The 21,783-nt window shown below is 39.9% G+C and overlaps 1 protein-coding gene across 1 annotated transcript in view; it reads right to left on the bottom strand.

The window, feature by feature from the left end:
* Positions 1-18,858, bottom strand: part of VIT (vitrin) — a 34,692-nt gene extending 15,834 nt beyond the window's left edge. Inside the window, exons 1-11 of the mRNA XM_026051189.1 lie at positions 18,795-18,858; positions 17,180-17,245; positions 16,400-16,556; positions 14,133-14,266; positions 10,616-10,693; positions 7,666-7,746; positions 5,621-5,827; positions 4,876-4,926; positions 1,321-1,359; positions 1,163-1,219; positions 487-549 (exon numbers count right to left, since the gene is read on the bottom strand). Coding sequence (XP_025906974.1) covers positions 487-549; positions 1,163-1,219; positions 1,321-1,359; positions 4,876-4,926; positions 5,621-5,827; positions 7,666-7,746; positions 10,616-10,693; positions 14,133-14,266; positions 16,400-16,556; positions 17,180-17,245; positions 18,795-18,825 — 964 coding nt within the window. The 5' untranslated portion in view covers positions 18,826-18,858. The remainder of the gene's footprint in view (positions 1-486; positions 550-1,162; positions 1,220-1,320; positions 1,360-4,875; positions 4,927-5,620; positions 5,828-7,665; positions 7,747-10,615; positions 10,694-14,132; positions 14,267-16,399; positions 16,557-17,179; positions 17,246-18,794) is intronic.
* Between the last annotated feature and the right edge of the window lie 2,925 nt (positions 18,859-21,783).

Below are 21,783 nucleotides of genomic sequence, written 5' to 3'. Positions count from 1 at the left end.
CAGTAGAGCCTTGGATCAGGATTTGACAAAATATCTGAACCATGAGAAACCTCCCTGCAGTCAAGGAGCAGCTTTTAAGCTCAGACCTTGAGGAAAGTATAGATGATGTTTCTACCCTCGGTATCAAAGGCAATTGCCATGGCTGCGATCAGCTTGGAAGCTTCTGGGAACAGCAGAAAGAGAGAAAAAATTATCTTGCTCATAGACATGATGATAGGCTACAGAGAGCTGATTTTTTTGCTCTTGTTGCACATTTGGACTAACAAGAAAGACAAATTGCACACACTGTGGTAGATGTTCATTCCCACGGCCCAAAACAACAGTTCACCAGTGACTGAGCTCGTCCTTTGCTTTCAAATTCAGGAGGCTGCTCGTTAGCATGCAGCACGTGCATGAAAACAATCTGAAATACTGCCTGCGGGTTTACTTGGGATTACTGAAACTACGAAAGAGAGCGGAAAAATTGCTCCTGCAAGTCCTACTCACCCAGATGGGCTGGAGATCCAGCAGGTTTCCGGAAGGCTGCAATGGGCTCTTGGCGCTGAACCCCTGTGTGGTTTGACAGAGAGGTTAGAGGTTAGACAGCAGCTGGCTGCGAGAAGCAAGCTCCACAGCAAGGCACACAGTGGCCACAAACTGCCTTTCTATACATGTTTTCAAAACAAATGGAAAAAGAAGATGGCAACAATATATTGAAAAAAAATGTATTTAAAAGCAGAAAAGGGAGACAAAAGAAGAATAGCATTTAAATGTTATCTGCACAGGGCAGCTATTGGCCTGAGCATTGCAACACAACATTGGTCCTGAAAGATGTCCAGCAAGCTCATTCCATGGAAACTGAAAACACTCAGCTAAGGATCAGGCCAGTGGTCCCAAACTTGCAAATACTCAAATTTCTCTTGCTGTTTTGCAGCAGGAAATGTTATAAAGATCTCTATAATAGAGATTAGAATTCTAGTTTAAGAAGAATTATAAGCTGCATTACTCCATTTTTTTTTCTAGAAGTCATACTAATATCATACACTAACCAAAGTGATGCCTGCTCATGTTGCATCCTGCTAAGAATGTGATTAGGAGTGGAAACACATCACTACATGTCTCAGTAGATGTGGTGGAACTAGCTCCAGGAAGAAATTAGAGAAGAGATTTTAAATGACTTTACCTGTGCTGGGTCGTAAAACATTCCTGTTACTTGAGGAGATGGAAGAGCCCCTAAATGCTTTGAAAACATCATATTGGTTAGTATATGGAACGTAAACATCATGTTTTCTAATACTCCAGTGATAAAAACCTATTAATTTTTATTAATTTAAAACTTACCTGTATTCTGTCCTCTCCCTTGTGCAGCCTGAATCTGTCCTGAGAAGACATCAGAGTGGAAAACAGTAATTTACACCATGTTTGCTTCAAAGCTACTGTTACCTGGGATTTACTGGGATAATGTTCAATTCAAGTGAATATTCCATTCAAGTGAATTCAATTCAAAGTGAATTCCATTCAAATGAATTCAGTCCAATTCAAGTGAATATTACTTGAATAGGACTCTAGTCTACATTAAAAACGCTTKGCTTGATTTGTTTTGTATTGCTGTGATTTGTTTCCCRTTAGAAATTTAWTATCTATTTTTATTTATATTTCAATAACAATCAATTGTGCTGGCTGTGGGAGGTGGGAAATACCAAACCTGACTGAAACCAGCTTACAGCCAAAAAGGCTTTGTAATTGGAAGTTATGTCTTTAGTCATGCCTTTTGTTTCATTACTTACTCTTAAGAAGCTTGTTAATGAACTTATTCTTCAACAAGCCTCAGTTCATTAAGTTTCCCAAWTCATTTCAAAGCTTGCTGAAATCAATGGGAATATTTTAGGTGACTTTGGTGAACACTGGAGCAAGGCTCATGAGACATTTTTATCAGTAAGATATCATAAATAAGACTATGTTGTATAGTTAGCTCAGAAAATAGGAACTGCTCATATTGCAGCAAATGACAGCAAATATACAAAATATTATTTTTATTTATATATACTAAATATTAGTTTAAAATACATATTTTATATAAAATATATATAATTTTAATTCTAATAAGTAATTTAATAAAACAAAATTATTTTATAATATATTTCTTAGTGGACCCAAACTGGAATATCTCCAGGCCACTGGATGTCCTTTGGCGGGATTCCTAGGAGCTATTCTAAGAGACAGCTTCTTCTCCTGATGACCCTCAGTTAGCAAATGTGTTTTTTTCAGATTCTGCAGTGAAATATCTGTTTAAGCCGCAGTGTTGTAGGGATTTGTGCAGTCTGTGTTTTCCACTGTGGAGATCTGTGTGTGTGCTGAAGAGCCTAAAGGGAACGAATGTCTCTTTAGACTTGTGAAGATGGGCAGACACTGAGTGAAGCCTGAGAACTGGGTCAGAAACTAAAGCAGTGGAGCAGAGAAACGCTTTAAATACCCAGATCAGAGAGGTCCCGCTTCAGATGGATGCTGTGAACTGTGAGAAGGGGTGTAAATAATGAGCAACTAAGAAAGTAAGGAATTAATGTGCAATGTAAAACTGAGAGCAGCTCTGTAGGGCTCTGATGAAATATGGCCAGGCAGAACAGAGAACTAATCAGGGTTTAGGGTCAACAACACACAAATACACTGGAGAACTGTTCAGATCTGTGGCTAGAAACTGATCTCAGCCTCTGGTTGGGAGCTAGTCCTGCAGTGAGAGGGGAGGCAGGAAAAGATGGGTCATCCAGYGGATGGAGCAACAAAGAGGAATGCAGTTTGGAGCGGACCTTGCAAGAGCTGGGTGCTGGTGCGAACAGGGGAGCAGCTACTGCACGCGTGGGGCAGCAGGGGAACCTGCTTAGCACCCTCGGATSAGGCTTAACTTAAGGGGAAGAGCAGCAAGCAAGTGACTGGAAATGGAAACACCTTTGCTAACAGCAGCTGTAGCAGTGCTCATTCTGCCTATGCTCTATTTCCTGTTCATTTTTTTAATGAAGACATTTTTGAGRTGTCTTTTGCAGGCAAATTAGCAATATAGTGCAAGGCAGGTCTGTGAGCCCCCGTGAGTCAAGGTAGATGAGACATTTGATTCTCCCTGCAAGGTTTCTCTGATGTTTTTAGAGTCGTGTTGAGCTGAACTGTGCTAGAGACAGGGGCAGCATCAGAAGCTCTGAGCTGAATAATAGGAGTGAGCGCTAAAGGCTCCTCAGGCAGAAAAAGCTGATGATACTGCCTCATGTGTGGTCATCAGTTCAGAAATATACCATGATTTCTGTGGATTTTAGCTAGTTTTCCTCTCAATAACCAAGAAGACCTCAGGAGAAGTCAGGAAGCCAAATAGCAAGTATAGACATGCTAGACACGATACTAAAAATAGAATTCATAAAATCAGGAGTACCCACTGCTCCTCTAGCTCACAATTAGCTGTCCTAAATCTGACATCTTTTATCCTTTAGGGTTTCATTTACATTATAGCCTTAGTAAAGAGCACTGGGAAGAAATGTGCATGCAAATTGTAGTGAGGTGGCTTTAGAAAGATTTGCAAAAGTGAGAGGCTTTATATTTATTATTATTATTTTAAAATTTTATCTTCTGGGAAGGAGGCTAAAACTTTGGTGTTACTAAAGATACGCAACCTTCAAGCTGACTTCAAAGCTGCCAGAACTTCACTCTTAGCTTGAATCTCTTACTGACTGGGGAACCTCAAATAGGTATTTTTAATTATCAGTAGAAACAGTAAAAGCCTCACTTGTTCTCAACCTGCAGGAAGATGAAAAGGAAATGAAAGCAACAACCTGGACCAGGTTTATAGGGACACTAGATGATCCAGGTTAGCAGTGAATCTGAACCTCACTGCCTTGTGTTGGCACTTCAGAAAATCCTGTCACACACATAGCTGCACATTGCCCTTTGGCACCAGCATCTGCCCGTGTCCTGGAAGGCAGCAGGAGCACATGGAGCCTCCCAAGGGCTGCCTTTCATCTCAGTCTCTTTCTTTCTCCCTGTGCTTTCCAGTTAGACATAGTGAAGTAGGAGAGCTCTGGATTTGCAGCTGAATTGGCCAGAAGATACATGCCATGTGCTTTGGTTCTTTTTTAGGCTACATGGATGGGTCTAGACATGTTTGTGAGAGCAGAACTGTTCTCAAGGCTTTCAGAATTAGTGATAGAACATAAAACTTAATGACTGGCCACCCTTTTTATTTGGAAGCATTGATATGCTAGCACTCAGTGACAGCTGAAATTATTCCCCTTTACTTGACCGCACAGCTGAGCAATTGCACATTGTATGGGAAAACTCCTCTAAATATTTGTATTGCAGCCTGCAGGCTAAAATGGAAGCAGGCTTCTGGAGCAGGATGAAGAGCTTCGAACAGCCATGATTTTGATGTCAATAACACAGATATGATGCCAGAAATAACATCACATTTGTGCCAGGCTCAGAACCACAGCCTGAGGTTTTCGAAAGAGCATTGGTCTAATTTAAGTCGGCATTTCAGAGCTCTCAGCTCTAAGTTTAGATAGCTATGCAACCATCTGTACTATGTATCTTACAGCTAACTCAGATCTTTGAGAGAACAAAATTGAAGGAAGCGTTATGAAAATATGACAGAAATAACACCGGTTTCATCTCAGGTGTTGCCAAACCTAGCATTTGTCAAGGCTGAAACGTGCAGGTATCTGCTAGATAGGCTTCTCCAAAGCCTTGGATGATTAGTAGCTGTGACAACCAGACCAAGTGTCTATTTTCTGGTTTATATACAGCCTTGACTGCAAGCAAGGGGTTTGCTGAGGCTTTAAAGGTTGTTATTGAATCACTGATGCCTTAAAATACACAGTACTCCACATCTCGTGGCACATATTTCTTCACTGTACTTACTTGATGCTGCAGCTGCCACAGATGAATATGCTGGGTGGATACTGCTAGAGCCTAAAACCAAGAAATTTTATCGTTCAGGTATTGCAAAAAAAAAAAAAAAAAGGCAATGTTAATGAATGAGAATAAGTGAAAGGAAGAAAAATATTTTGAGGAAACCTGGATGTGTAAAAATTGTAATCCTTTAGGATGTTTTGATCTTTCAGATTCAAGAGTTGTTATTAAAACCTATATTAAACTCTCACTTGCTGGAAGTTATCACATAATTAATTCTCAACAGAATCTCAATTTGTTTTTAGAATGCTCAGTCCAGGTATGTAACAGGAATTTGTTGACTATTATATCTGAAAATAACAAAACCATTTGGGGATGAAGAATTTACTCCCACATGAAGCAGTTTATATGCCACAGTGTATTATAGCTAGAGATAAGGACTAGCTGTAATTGCATTGTGTATTGCAGATGAACTAAGTTAAATATAGCCTCTTTTACCTTGGAGAATCTGCACAGGTTGTCTGAGTGTATAAGAAATGCACTAGTTTTGTATCCATCTCAAAGCCAATACTGCAACTCCAGCCCATCTGCTGGAATGAATTTCTTTATCTGCTATTTTTACACTGAATTGCTGAATACATATTCACAATCTACTAAATAATGGTATATTTAACTTCATGTCCTGTAACTTAAATTTTAGGAAAACTCTAACCTCAGGAACATAAAAAGATGCTTCATAACTTGTGCTACTGACCTGTGTCTCTAACTCTATGCAGTGCGGGTCGAGGCTTGGCTGTAGCTGCAGCTGTCGTGGTCCTGCTTGTCACAGGGGTTGTAGCTGGTTTTGGTGTTGTGGTGAAAGGCTCTGTTGTTGCTGTTGTCTGTGGTGGGGTTGTGGTAGCCGTTTGTGTAGCTGGATTTGGCACCGGAGAGGTCTGGTACTCTTTGCGGACTGTATTGCCTTTAGGAATACGGTAAAAAAAAAATGTGAATGTCATTCGCTGGGCATGTGACACACGCAGGGAAGCATCATTAACAGTGCTCACTGATTAAGGCATTTCCCTTGGGGTCTCTACAGGCTTCATCACCTTTGGATCCACTAATGATATGTGTGGATATGTGACGCGGGTGCCTGTGTGACGCAGGACTGCACGGCTCTCTGGAGAGAGCTGCCAGAGACCTCCCAAAACATTAATGTTCCCCCTGCCCTTTCTCTGCCTTGGACAGAGAGCCCATAAACTTGACAGCTGTCTCAGAGCTATGGATTAGTTCAAGCAGGGAGTTGCACTCGCAGTTTCTCTTTTGTTGTCATCGTTTCTCGGTGTAATTAGGCAGTGAGAAAATCCATATAAATGGAAATCAGATGACATCTGATAATAAAAGATGGCAATTTCTGAATCAAAGAGTGGAATAAAAGATATGAACCACCTACCACTGCACTGAAATGCTTTTAAACAAAAGAAAACTTTTGGAAAATAATGATGCAGGGAGTGGATCCGAACCAGAAGAGAGAGCACTGTGGCTCTGGCTATGGTGACAGGGGAGAGGAAAACCTTTGGGGAGCAATTTCATTCTAACTTTGAGTCTTGACAGGAAGCAGCAACTCTAGTTGCAAAGATGCACATCGTAAAGATCCTTATGCAAAATTGGTCATATGCTTATACGCTTACTTTTATTTTGCATCATCATCTTAAGGGGGAAAAAAAAAGCTTTCACTATCTTATCCATCTATCCACAGAAAAACTGCCCTAAAATATATGCTATGTTCACCTCGGTCTTGTTCTTTTCCTCTCCATCCATATCCCCAGGCACGGCCTGACAGCCTGACAAACTGTGTATGCTGAAAGGGAATGGTGTGTCTTTATGCACTTTATTCATTGCTACACAGCACAAGCCTGTATTTTCTTCTTGGATGCTCTCCTTTTGGAAAGCATCATCATGAAACTGTCCAGTGGATTAATTACTGTCTAATGCTACCCAGCGAAAAATTCAGATCTCAGGCAGTTTTAATGGGATAATGCTGAAAGAGGGGTTGGATGCAAAGCAAAACAACTCAGCTGAAAAAAATCATTCTGAATGGCTCTCTTTGGGCTGAACTGTGCCTTGCACTAAAATGAAGGAAACAGAGGGCACAGTGATTCTTCCCATGCAGTTGGTGCTGCAGAAACAGGGAGCATGKGTATCTGTGCTCTCTATACCTAGGCTGCAAGAGGTGCAAAAAAGCATGGAGCTAAGCATGGGAAAAAAGATCGGGAATGAGGAAATACCATTAAACAAAGCAGGGATAAGATGGAGCTAAGCATGGGGAAAAAAAAAAAAAAAAAACAGGAATGAGGAAATATCATTAAACAAAGCAGGGATAAGATGATGCCTTGGCGTGTGCTGCCTGGGACTCCGGCAGAGCCTTTAGGGCAACAGGAGTGCTTAGGAGGGCTGGTCCTTCCCAGTGCTCCAGCAGGCAGGATGTCCAGCTCCATCGCAGCATCTAGCGGAGTTTGCAGGGCACATTTCCTGTGTAGGAAATAGCTGAGAGCTGTAATGAAGGCTCTCCAAGGCCTTGACACATGCAGAACACAGGCAGAAGCTGTGCTGGAAGAGGGCTCTCTTTTCTCCAAATTGTCACCTGCTCATGAGTGTAGGTTCCAGGACCTCCTTTGGGGCAGTAGAGCTGTATGCATTACCTGTATACATAATGTATGCATTACCTGAAACYGCCTCATATATATTCCTGTAACTATTTGAGGGTAGCTTAGCCTGAGAGGGACTTTGGAAAGCAGCATCCGGATCCTCAATCCATACCTTGTTCTGATGCTTTTTCTGAAGTGTTCGAGGTGCTGGCATTCTTCATAGCTTTTATGTCTTGCTCTGACTTTTTAGGCTCTAAAGCGAAATTAAGCACATTAGTAAGTGCAACTTTCAGAGAAAATGACTTCACGTCTGCAAGTTAGAGATTATCAGTCCTCAAATGGAGACATCCCACTGCCTAGCTTGGAAGGGCTAGTCAGGCTCATCAGAGCTTTCTCAACGGATGAGAAAAAGTGATGGTTGCCTCTAAATAACCGTCACCCCCTACTTTCAATGTCTGAATTAGGCAGTACCTGCTCCAAAGCTCCTGTCAGTGTCAACAGAACTTCAGAAATGAATATTAAACATGTGATTTTGTGTTCTGATATACTCAAACGCATAAGATTAATACAGCGTGTGGCAGRTTTTTCTTTTGAGTAGCAGTGTCCTGAGAATCAGGGTCACAGTGTGTGCAGGGTGGGTGTTGGTGAATATTAGCTGGCATGTGATTTTTCAGCAGCTAATTCACATGCAGATGCAGTTCTTTCTTGTCTAACACTGTCAAATCAACATGGAGCCAAATGCTGAATTCAGTGCACTGGCTTAGAGGAAAAGATTCTTCTTCATCTTTTTCTTCTTCTAAGACTCAGAGTCAACAAAGTATTTGGAATTTTGTTTATTACAGTTCAGTTATCTCTACCCTGTAATGGAGTTTGCCTATGCTTTTAGATCTGGCTGAGCACTGAGGGGGTTTGTTCTTAATTTTTTTTCTCTTCTCTAGCTATTTTGGCAGCATTGACCTAGTTTAGAAATTACTTCAGGGTTAATAGTTTCCTATTAATTTGGATTTTTTTTTTAAAGAGCAGTTGTTGGTTGTTTTTACCACTGTGAATAGYTGTAATTCTGGGAAGGTTTTTTTGCTATACCTAGTGTTTGGAGAGCACTGTAACCATCAGCAATATTTAAAGAAATGTCAGGTACTATGAATCTCCAGCGCCCTGAGGACCAGGACCAAAATTGCATCTCTGACAGCTGATCAGATGTGAAGCAAGATTTTCCACTAATCTGGTAGTGACTGAGTGTAATCCTCAAAGGACTCACTTTAGCTCCTGSAGATAACAGGTTTAAGTATCCAGCTGTGTAATGAGGTCTCTAAAACTTAAATCAGAATTTAAAAAGCAGCTTTTCTAATTAAAAATAATAAAAAAAGGAAATCCTCTATCACAAGATGGCTCTAGCACCACACTGCAGAGCAGGCAGTTTCTAGCACAATGGGGCTGGGAGAGATGGGCTGAGACCRTGAGGGCAAGGAGGTCTCAGGAGGAGGTTGATTCTAGTCTGGGCTCTTTGCTGCTTCTAAGACAGGGCTGAGGAGTTCTCAAGAGCTGCATTTGACAAAACAGATATTATCTGTTCCTACAGTAATCTTGGATTTTCATGGCATGAATGCACAGTTTTTGTTGCTAGGATCCTAACATTTTCATTCATACTATTTCATTCAAGAACAAAATGAAGGAAGTTATTGGCATCTTYGGGTTGCTGCAGGCACAGTCTTTGGATACTTTGTATAACTGAGATGTGATTTGAGAATGCTCCCCAGTCCTACTCTACTTCTACTACACTACAAGAGAAGTCTACTTCTCTTGTAGTGTGGGTTTTAGCACTTTGAAGAAATCATTGCTTGCAGATGGCTGAGCACTAGCTTGGCTCTGATAGTTCCTGATTTGCTGTGATACACTTGGGCTGATACTTAAAGAAGTGTGGGCACCTTTACGAATGAARGCATCTGTTTTTAGTGAGATTTTCCTGGAAAAGAAAAAGACAAAATTTCCAAGATATGACCCTCCATCCCTTGTAGAGGAGCTTAGTATTCATGTCAGTGATTTCCGAGTGCCTACTCAAGGAGCCTTTATGAATCTGTCCTAATTAGACTGTATGCAAAGGTACTGCAAGCCAGCAGTGTGTATTTGAGTGATGCATTTGCAGTCTAAACAACTACAGTGTTCAGATGTAAAGGTGCCTTTGAGCAAGTAAAAGTGTAAAGATGAGGAGAAATCTTTGTAATTTACCTCCATCGGTAGTAAACAATAATGAAGAGATGAATAGCACAGATTCCAAGTTATCCAAGCACAACCTTTAGATGGAGACATCCAGGGGCAAGTGCACCCAAGAGTGCATGGATAAGCTACAGCACCTCTCATTATACCACAGTTCTTGGCTGATCAGCTCAGTAACATTCAGGCTCAGCAAAGGCTCAGCAAAAGGGCCATGGGAACTGCTAATAGGGAATTATGGTCTATAAGACATTAATTTTTTTTCATTTCATTTCATTTCAAAGAAGATTCTGGACGTCATGCCGTTAGTACAGGAATAACCAACAAGTGGTATTTCAGTGATGGAGACAMCATGTACACTTGAATATCAACTACTGCTTGGTGTAAAACTTTGATCAAAGACCTTTCAAAACAATGAAATTTTTTTAAACTGAGTTCAGTTTAATAGAGTAGGATACAAGCTAAAAGAAAGTTGGTCCTTATCCTTACCTAAGGCTGATGTAAATTGCTGTCATTAATATTCTAAATGTCATTATATATTATTATACTCCCCACATTATCATCCCAAGAGAAAATCATTAAGAGAAAGTCAACATGTAAAAATATCTAATGATTTCATATAACTAATAAAATATCATGCTTTCAAAGAGATTTAAAGCAAGGGGAAACTACTTTGAGAACAGACATTCTGTAGAAAAAAATAGAAGAAAACCAGAAGTATTCTGGCATTATTTTAATATATTTAACATAAGAACTATGAACAGGGATTTGGATGAGACATTAATGCTGATGAGCAAAAGAGATGCATTAATTTTAGGCTTTGAACAATCAAACCTTTGTGTTAYACAACTGAGACACTACAACAGATAAATATGAACTGATTTAAGGGAAAGTCAGTCAAAAACACTTGCCTGATTTAACAACTGTGCTTTTTGAAGAAGAATATTCAAGAGTTGACGGGTACGTCACGCCTTTCCTTGGCTTGCCCTCTACAAAAAGTCATTAAAAGATATCACAAAGTAAAGCTATGGTCACAGAACAGAGGCAAATACTCCAAATAGCTTAGGAGTGCACAAAACAACAGGCAAATGCATGCTTGGTATTTGAAGAATTTAAAGTTTTTGTACACCAAAACTCCCATATAACATATAGGTGCGGAATCAGACCTTGTTTCTCTACCACCCAACTTGTTCTCTTTAAAATTCTTTGATCTCATGGTAGAATGTCAGAGCCATTCCAGTAAAAATACCAATACCTAAACTGAACATCATTAAAAAAATAAAAAAGACATAAAAATGCAAACCTGGGAGCATTTTGAAGAGGCTAGCTAGTTCATTGTTTTGCTTTTGGGCAGTGTTAAGTATAACAACTCTTGTATAACCTGTACTTAAACCCACAGCCGTCCTAGGTAGCCTTTTGCAGTGCCCGACTATCCAGTAGAGTTGGAAAGCATGTTTGATGTGGGATTCCTTTCTTCAGGCACACAGCATTCTTTTCTAACCTCACTTTTGTGATATGCCATTTCTGGCAACAGCCTTTCGCAATAATAACAGTGAGAGAAGCCTGTGTTTGTGTGTGGGAACATATGATAGCTATATTTAGACCTAAAATGAAGGTCCTGTCCTAAAACAATGAGCTATGTTTCCCAGTTAAGCTCGAAACCACAAACCTTTCAGTGCYGTCTCACATGCCATTTCCATTGGCATGTGCAGCCATGCAGTTCCAACTCAAGGGGCAGTTCTGATAATCCAAAGAGATATCTACACCAGTGAATGAAAAATGCAGCAAAGCCCAAGGAACTAAAGGCCACCCTGTCCTCTAGAAGYTGTGTCTGTGGGAGTTTGGACATGGGACTTCTGGACCCAATCGGCTCTTATGAGATGCTGCATGGTTGCATCTGTGCTAGTTCAGGTTAGACCTACCTCTCTCTCCAGCTCCTGAAAGCCCTGAGTTGTGGTGCTGTTTACTTTCCTTTATTCCCACAGCATAATCTTTTAGGTCTGTGTATATGTCACTCTAAGCGTGACAGCTGTCATCTTAGGTCATCAATCTAGAGACTGAATCTTGGAGAGCCTTTCTGCCAGTGTGGTAGGAAACTGGATAAGTTACTAGATAACACGTAATTACTAAGAGCATTTCTGGATCCCTGACAGAGGTAGAACTGTCAGATGTACAAGGTAGTTACACGGATGTAGCAATAATCTAATAATCAGATTTTAATTTAGAATCTCTCTGTGCTCAGTGAGCAAATTTGAGCTTCACTCTGGGACTTTTGATTAACAGCAGCTTGGATCCTATGTGTGGTCCAGAGGTATGTCTGAGCATGGCCTGAGCGTGGCCCTGCTTTCTGGAGCAACAGCAATAGGTCCTTTCTATTGATGAATTATCTGGAAAAAGCTGCATCTAGGCCAGCTTTCCCTAATGTACCTAAAGATGGACTGCATATGGGTTGAAAACCTCACCTTCTGCCTGCTTGAAGTACAAGCAATGAGCTGGTGGCTGCTCACCCTCTCAAGCTTATTTGTCAGGAGCAAACCCGRAGGTTTAGGACTCTATTTTCTTAACCCAGGAGCTGCAAAACTCCCACTACACTGAAAGGAGTCATTCAGCTGAGTGCCAAGGCATTTCAGGGCTTGAAAGCGAATCCCAGGCCATTTGCATACCTCCTGGTGTGCTCCCTGCTTTAATCCCCGGGGACAGGCCTGTCCCCCGCTGCTCCTAAATCATGCCACTTCATCGCCTGGCTCCCCGAGGGATTCCTCTTCAGTGCCCTTTTGTTTGGATGCTTATTCACAATTTAAATATCACAAACTCCGTGTGACAATATTCCAACTAGGAATAAACTGTCAGCACTTTTCCAGGATATATTATCATATGTTTTTGATAGGCTGGAGAACAGGTGATTCAGTTAAAGCTCAAAAGCTGTCCTGAAATTAATGCTTTGGATGACCTTGTATTTTTATTGGGAATCCTTTGACTCATAATTGTTATATATATAAAAAAAAAGACTTTTCTCCTTTTGAGAATCAGGTCTGTTTTCCTTCATCCTCAGGCTAATGAGATGAACAGCACTGGATCCATGGTTTTCATTCTTCTAAATGTCCCACACAGAAACTCACACTTTAAGAAGAGACCATGAGGATTTCCTGCCTACCAATATGTTATAAATTATATTTACTTTAATGCTTGAACCAGTTTATAAACTGAGTCATTCCACTGGCTTCGTTGGGACCACTCAACATGAGAAAATTAAGTTTACAAGGGAGAAATGTCATCATGCCTTTGTATACCCTGATTCTTCACCTCATCTTACATGTGTTTGTAACTTTCCTCCATCTCTTCTTTTGTTAACTAATCAAGAATAAAGATTTGCTACTATAAATCCCAAATTCCTGCAGTTTCATGAGACAGCAAATGAACAGCTACCGAGGTAAAATTTTTATTTCCCATTTATGTACAATGTGCTGTTTGTTGGGAAAAAAAAAACAGCAACAAGTACAAGTAGCAATTCAGCTGTTCCAGGAAATTCCTACTCATCCAAAATAAATCCCTCTCATAATGCGGTCTACCCATGGCAGAATGCTGTAAAAAGGTGCACCCAAATATATTAATACAGATCCCAGATGGCAGCTCACTTTTGTCACTTTCTGAGAGCTCCTTTGCTATTCACAAATTTTCACATGAAAAGAGCATTTCTTTATTTTTAGTRGCTATTTGGTTGCTTCAACTGTTGATTTTTCCAGAAGTGATGTAGTTAACTAATATTAGCTGGTCATACCTATCCTAAATCCTCAGGAGAAGTTAGGACCACATGTATGGATGCTGCAAGAAGTTAGATTTAGAAATAGTGGATAAAGCAATGCAATCTATACCCTACTTCACATGGGCAGGATGGTGGCAAATAGGAAAATCTAAAGTTGGTAGAAAGGGGATCTAATTTCCAAAATYTAGTGAATTTCTTTAGTGAATCCAAGGTTCTGCTGTACACTATGTGGAGAAAAAAGAGTTAGTATTGAAGTGGATTTCCCTGGAAATCAGGGGATGCTGAAACAATTTGGCTAATGGAGATGAAGAGAACCAGCAGCATATTTGGGTTTCATCAGTATTATTGATTAATATAGGATTCTGCATAAATAATTCATGGCTGTCTACGGATTGAGATGGGTGGTAAGCTTTTAGTTTAAAATGTGTAGGCATATAAATAAACTACAAGGAACCTGGAGAACCTGGGTCACTGTAGCCACTAATGGTAGTGAAAATGCAATACTGTATTAGTGGAAGAAATCTTGGAAACCTGCCTTTGCTGGAAAGCCTAAATATATGGAAAAGCTTCACAGTGACACTGCCCTGTCCCCGCTGCCTGATCCCGACTCTCACATTTCATGGCTTTGGGCAGCCTGGTTGGGCCCTGGCGCGTTTCYGCAGTACCTGCAACAAGGAAGGACTCCCTCCAGCGTGGCAGCGACAGGGATCGGACCCCGTTTGAGAAGCTCCCTCTGTACCCAGAATGGCCGGCAACCTTCTGGACGAGGATCTTCCCACCTGCGTTGTCAATTATGCCGCTGCAAGGGGGAAACATGGTATCCAAAGCAGGAAATTCTCCCAAGAAACATAGAAACCGTTCAACAGTGCAGGGGGTAGGATGTCTACACCTCTTTATTTTCTTTAAACCAGGTGTTATAACAAAACAAGGAAGAGGCAGCTAGATTTGCTGTTGATAAATATTTATACTTCTTCAATATAGAGAAAATCAATTTGTTATAAAGCGCCTTCTAGGTCTATCTGCTTTTCCCATTTCCTAGCTCTGTGTTTGAATTTGACCTAATTGCAGAGAACATGTTTCTGTCTTCATTAAAATCCCTACAAGATTTATTGAACTCCTGAAGATTCATGGAAATGTAGTCAGAGGAGTCTTAGAGCCAACCATGCAGCAGAAATAACTAGACAATATGAGACATACCTCCCTGTCCTCATTTTTTTTTTTTGTAAAAAAATGAAGTTTTCTTCAAATTCCAGTATATGTACTGAAAAATTTAGCAGAAAATATAGATTGCTTTTGATTCCAGTCTGGAGCAAATTCAACAAGATGTTACTGAAAGCTGACACGCTGTGTGTGTGGTACACACTAAATGCTGTGCATCATATGTTGCGATACATATCTCAATACAAACAAAAAACTTTCAGTGTATGAAACCTGGCCATTACATTACTAGGTGAGTATGGAAACCAAGATGCTACTATAAAGGGATAATACAATTGACAAAAATTACACAGTGCTGGAAAATAAGAAATGAACAGCAAAAAGTGATGAAGAATATGCTAGAGATGTAGACTTCTCTTGTGATTGCAAGATGCTGTTGGTAAAATAATTGCAAGGAAAGGGAATTCACTGATTATGGGAATACAACATATAAGCTAAAAGTGCAAACAAAGAAAATAGAGATGTTCTACCCCCAAAACACAGACAGCCAGCATTTGAACTGTGGGTATTCACTGTCATCATTTTGAATGAAGGCTGTGACTTGGGGCCAGCTCTGCTAGCAGGGGCATTCACACGGTTCCATGTGTGCAGCTCTCTCAGGGAAGAATGGACTGGTTGTCTGCCAGCCACCTGACAGTCGTTTCCTCAGCCAAGAGCTGAGCACGCCTGGTGGCAGCCAGGAGATGGCAGCGGTATCGCACAGACATATCTATCCACAGAGTGGGTTGCTGAGAGCTTCACAGAGCAGCCAAAAGCTTTGCTTTGATCTCAGCAGCTCATACAGGAACAGCTTATTACATAACAAGAGCAATTCACAGGGTGGGACTGAGAAGAGAGGGAGAAGAGAGAAGATCCCAGCACTGATGCTGCTGGTGTCACCTAAGTTTACAAAACTCTTTTCCTTTCTCCATCACTGCTGCTCCAGGTCCCTAACACACTGTTAAGGGAAATTGCTTTTCAAATACAGTACAAAGTGCCTAAGTTTCAGCTACTCATTATTTCACAGAACTAGAAGCACCACAGTGGTGCTCAAAATGAAGTCAAAATGCCAGTCAGACTACGAGTTCTCACTGCGTTTTCACTTGGATCTTATGGTCTTTGCATCCAGTCTACAATTGTTGTGTTGTTGATGCCAAGTTATTCTCCATTTAAGATTTCTGCACATTTTGACATGGCAAACAAAACTTTGCAAAACATGTTCTGTGCATCCTTCTCCTTTCCTGCGGTCCTTTACTGTAGCATCCTTTCCCGTAGACTATTACTCAGCATTTGGTGTTGAGGATGATTAAATTGAGCCCTGGGCATCCAGCTAATCCCGGAACTATGTGAATTGCATATTTTCATCATTGGTGCCAATTCTTGGTGCCAAGAATGCCARTGCTTGCACAACTTGTCCCTCTCTTCCATTCAAATAATTATAGTGCAAGAACAGTCATTTGCTATRCAAAAATGGGAGATCTGCAGATCTCAGGACATTCCTAATATTGTGAAGCATCTTTAGACATGACTGATTTCATTTGGGATGCAGGATTGATAGCATTTTATGATTTGAATCATAATATGGTAGTCTTTCTCATGTGTTTTCTACTAGAGCAGCAGCTTGCAATCAAACCTGCAAGGCACTGGCAACTGCAAAGAATCTGAAAAAAACAAGAGTTCCCTACACTGAAATAATGATTCTATCTGAACATCTGGCTCATTTAAACTCACTCACCTGTGGATTGCAGCACTACACACACTGGAAAAAGAAGCATAAATGTCTGTGCCATAAACACGGTATTTGATATCTTGACATCCGGGAGGGCATTTTGCAATGAATTCTGGATTGATGATCTTCCCCGCCTTGATGTCACAGTCGATCTGGGGTACATCTGTGAGCACAAAATCTTTGGAGAGTCAGATTGAATGATTYCTTGTTATGAAATGCATGAGCTGGGTGACAGGGAAGTTTTGCTCTCCTATGCTTACACAAACACTATAGGGATGCAAGCAATGCCTACGTGTTATGCATCTTCATAACCACTAYGCTGAGGGAGGTGGCTGTAACTCATGAGGAACAGAAAAGTCTGTGGACATTTTTGACCTTGAATGTTTGTTTCTCTGGGAGCAGAGCTTAAAGTTATAGAGGCCTGCACATAGGACATATTTCACCTCTTTTATGCTAGCTAACTAGATGTCTTCATATTGCAGCACCTTCATTTCACATAGTTACGTCTCTTTGCAGCCTTAGTACTATGATCCTTGTACAGTTCCTGGTTGTCCATGGATACATATCTTAAGAGAGAAACATGTGATATATTGTTCACATATATTTAGTAGTACATATTTTACTCAGTAATGTGACTTCACTAACAGTATGTGTTAGTTAATATATGTTCCCACTGTGTCTACAGAGAATTGTAAAGGGTTACCAAAATATAACTTCATTTTGGACTTTTTCTACACCAGACTTGACTTCTGTAAAGCAACCAAACATGCTACTGGGACCACTTACATAGCTTAGTCTTTTTAGTCTTCTTCATTGCTTCCTTAGTTGCATATGTATATGTAAGAAATATACCTAAAACAAAGAAAAAATAGTATGAGGAAAATGGTGGACAGCAGCATTGGTCACCACAATTTCCTGTATATGGGATTTCATAAGTTTGACTCAACTGGCTAAAGAAATGAGATGGAAATATTCTAAGTCACAATTATTTTTCTGAACTTTGCAAACAAGATGATGTCTATTATACTTGAGTATTTTTCAAAAGGATTAAAAATCAATCACATGTCAGTTTGCGGAACTCGCTGTCAAAAGACACTGTTGAGTACACATAGTCAAGAAAATCATGAAAGATCCAAATATTTTCATAAGTAATGAAAATACTTTATAGTTAGTGAGACAGAGATACTAAGGATATGCAAAATTCTGTGTGCATAAAACACTTGGGAAGTTATGGAGAGAAAACGTCTTCTTAACAGCCTTTGTGAGGTGTCCTTCATAGTGCAATGTGTAATTTCATTCATTGGTCTCTGGTGGTAGCCTTTATGGGCTACCAGACAGCATTATGGGCTGTGTGGGCTGTATGGGCTCTGGGCTGTGTGCAGTGTGGCATGTTGCAGTAAGGGCACTGTTTCCTTCAGTAAGCCTAATTATGATTTGAAAACTGTAATGGCAGGAATGAAACGCACAGGTTAAAACATCTCTCTCTCTTTCTCTCTCTGTATGCAGTTTATCTTGTCAGGTTTACCTGAGAAATGTATGACACACTAAAACTCTTCATTCTGTGTGCTTATCTTATAAGCAATATATTATGGGTAATAACCTTGCAAATATTTTCACCTTCCTATTTACCCTTCCCTGGTCTGACCTTTCAGAAGGAATTAAAACGCTTTATGATGTGTTGTTTGATTCTCTGAAGAATTGTTAGGTTAATCTTACTAAAATATGTGATAGCAATTGTATTTCTTTCTTTGCTTTTCTCCCACAGACTGATTTCAGAGAGTTTCCAGACTTAATAACTCGTAGAACTTGCTCAAAAGAAAGAAGAGAAACTGAAGTGAGAATGTGTAGATGTACCACCGGGGCCTTTTCTCATTGGCATAATTGTGTTACCAAGGATAACTTTTAGTTTAAGAAGAGAAAAGAGAGACAGTACAAAAGAAGGTAAATGTCTTGGCTGAATACAATGTTAGGGCATAATAATTTTATTCAGATAAAATGATTTGCCTTTTGTAGCAAGGAGAGAAGAACTRTATGGTTAGCTATAAAGTTAAATGTCAATCTCCTGCAAGTTTTGAGGGTTTCAGCTAGAGGGAATATTGTATGGGAACATTGAAATGAAAGCCAGACAGCACAGCTAGGTTACATGATGAYTCTATCTCTGTCCAAGAGAGATACATAAGTAAAGTACATGAAGAAATCATGCTTGGCTTATTGCAATCAATCTTCYTTGGTCATTGAAAGCCCTGTATTCTTGGATAAATCAGAGCAAAACAGAGAACCAGTGTTTCCCAAGCGTGTAGCATGCAGACTCATAATCTTAAAGTGATATTGTTGCTTTCCAGGAATCCTTGGCCTAGCTTCACTCCAACTAGTATAAATATAGCAAATCAGGTGTACTTACCAAAAAGGGTTGCAATGACTGAGACCTTCATGGTAAGAAAAGCAAAGTATAGATGTATCAGTAAGAAACTCTGCAAAGGAAAAGAAGAGTACTTCAGAGGAACAACAGCTGACACTGAAAACCATGAAATCATGAAGCAAGAGACACCATGCACCATTTTTCAACCTTTCACATTCCTCATATGCTGAATCCTCTTCTCACAGGCTTTTTTGAGCAGTTGATGTYACTGGGGTAGATTATACCTGGATTATGGTATTCCCGTGGTTTATTTTTTTAATTTATCTTGTATTCCTGCCATCATTTGGGAACCACATGAATAATTKCTTTGCTTTTGTGTTTGTGTATGTGTGCATGCCATTGTGTGTGCTCAAGGTTAAGAGGACTCTGTGAAAACATTTAGATAACAGTCTTTCCTAGGATAGTTAGGAGGCAGGGTGCTGTTCCTTATTTGGAACAGCAGGTCCAACAAAAATGAAGAAATTCCTCCAAATTCATACAAATTGGCTATGCTTGTGTTAAAAGTATGAGCAGCTGTTACTTACCCAACACCCCTTTAGCGTGAGTCTCTGCAGAAGGTAACAAGTACCAGGGCAGCTCTGTCCTGCCTCTGCTTGTCTGTGTGTATTTCTGTCTTTTAATCCCTCTGTAAATGTAGCAGAGTGTGTAGTTGTCTCTGTTTTCTATGCTGCCATTGCACATAGCCCATAAAGCTGCAGTGTAACAGTGGAAGGGTTCCTGGTGACTTCAGTAGGGTTTGCATTAGGCCTGTGTTCATTCCTGTCTGCTCCCCAGGAATATCATTAGGCAGACCATTATTATTAATGATCTACATTAAGCAGACCGTTTCTGCTTATATACACTATATAAGTATTTCTGAGTGAAATTTGCTGGAGAGGTGACTATACATAGCGCAGAATCCACACATGTAAAAGCAATTCATTTTTCTGAACTCTATTCTAATTCTAATGCTAACATTTTCAAGGTCTAAAGTCAAGATGGACAGAGATTTAAACTAATGATATTAACCTATATTCTGAGGAAAAGAAAGCATTTTTTTTTTCTATTTATTGAACATAGAATTGGCTTATTGGCATTTTACCTTATACATATAGAAAGTCTTGGAAAGCCAATAAAATCAATTTAAAAAAAGCAGGCAATTTAGAAAGAGATGTGCAATATTTGTTGCACATGTCACAGACTGAGAGTTGCAATGTATGCTTCCTGCAGATTATTTGCTGGAAACCTTACAGCAACCCATTCTACGGAATCCACTATATCCTCAATTTCAAAGACTGCAAATAGACTGAATGAATTTATTAACCAGCTGAACTAGTCAGTGGACAGAAATTTCTGTATCACTTTGTTGTTTTAATGAGCRAAATGGAACTATTCTTTGCTGAAGACTAATTAGGATACTGTTTTATATAAGACATAGGTGGAAATAAAGAAAAAGAAGAGGAAATTATCCTAATGCACGATGATTAATTCCTCATCTCTACTAACAAGTGTTGGTTATTTGGTGACTGTTGGAAGGGACGTTGTACCAGCAACTTGTAATCAGAGTCATTAAAATACCTCAACATGCCTAACAAACATTGGATTAAAAAGTCTGAAAGAGAGGAAAAAAAAATAAAAAAAAAATGTGTTTTTGTAGAAGAAGGCTGAAGGATCAAAATAGCCTTGGCATCCAAAAGAAGTTCATCATCTGTTTACAAATGGAAAGATTTGTGCTAAAATCAAAATTAGCTTTCTATCAAAGAAGAAAATGCACAGAACATTAAATCTGGAAGGACTAGGGYGAGATTGCTTTTCCTGGACAACATGGAAGAGGCAAATTTCACATAGAGATGCTCATAAGCAGAACCTGCCCCTTTATTCATCCAAAAAAGAAATTTAGAATGATAAAATAGATATGGAAGAGAGAAAAATGTTCTGCAGTCTGTCTTCAGATACAGTTTTTCCACCTTTTTATTTAATTACTCTTCATTTCTTTGTGTGTGCAAAGAATGGCAAGGAAGCTGGTAAAGGTGTTGGAGGGCACATCTTACGAGGAGCAGCTGAGAGAGATGGATTATTTAGTCTGGAGAAGAGGAGGCTCAGGGGTGACATTACTGCTCTCTACAACTACCTGAAAGGAGGTTGTAGTGAGTGGGGTTCAATCTCTTCCCCAGAATAACTACTGATAGGACAAGGATAGGATAGGATATTAGGAAAAATGTCTACATTGAAAGAGCAGTCAAGAACTGGAACAGGCTTCCCAGGTGGCGTCACCATTCTTGGCAGTGTTCAGGAAACATGTAGATGAGGCACTTAGGGATATGGTTTAGTAGGCATGATGTTGAGGGGCTTATGGTTGGACTTGGTGATATTGAAGGTTTTTTCCAATCATAATGATTCTATGATTCTATTCTATGATTTTCAAGCCTGTTTCTTGAGTGAGGATGTCTACAATGGTATGCTAGGTTCTGAACTGACCTCAGCCAACTCTACATCTGTTATAAATTAAAATCTTTTTTTTCTACAGGGGACTGTACCTCTGATTTCTACTTCTATATTATGGTCAGAAAACATAAAATGCCAGGACTGCAAGTACACTAACAATAGCACTTTGGTTTTTTCTTACTATGTCTGTCCCTAGCAATTTTCATAAAGTAGTCTTCCCATTAGGCTGCCAAAACTAAAAGTGACAGAAATTGCTCTGAAGACACAGGACTGAGTTCTGGAGGGGCTTGGGGAATGCTCACCATCCTGAGTAGTTTTCTACAAAATAAGGGACTGTACTATAGTCACGGGTAGCCTTAGGCTGTCCAAGTCATAATGGCAATAACAGTTGCCTGGTAAAGTTTTGCTGTARCTGTTGTTGTTATTTACATGAAAAAAAATCTTGCCTACCTCTGAGAAGAAAAACCTTTGAATCACATGCTGTGGTGTGTTTCTGGAGTAAAGCTCTCAAACAGCAACAACACTTAGTTCAAGCCTAGAGTTTCCC

Source organism: Nothoprocta perdicaria, unplaced genomic scaffold (assembly GCF_003342845.1).
Source record: "Nothoprocta perdicaria isolate Ctin4 unplaced genomic scaffold, notPer1 scaffold_73, whole genome shotgun sequence".
Classification (NCBI taxonomy): domain Eukaryota; kingdom Metazoa; phylum Chordata; class Aves; order Tinamiformes; family Tinamidae; genus Nothoprocta; species Nothoprocta perdicaria.
Note: the sequence above shows the minus strand (reverse complement) of the source record. Positions and strands in the feature narration are given on the sequence as shown.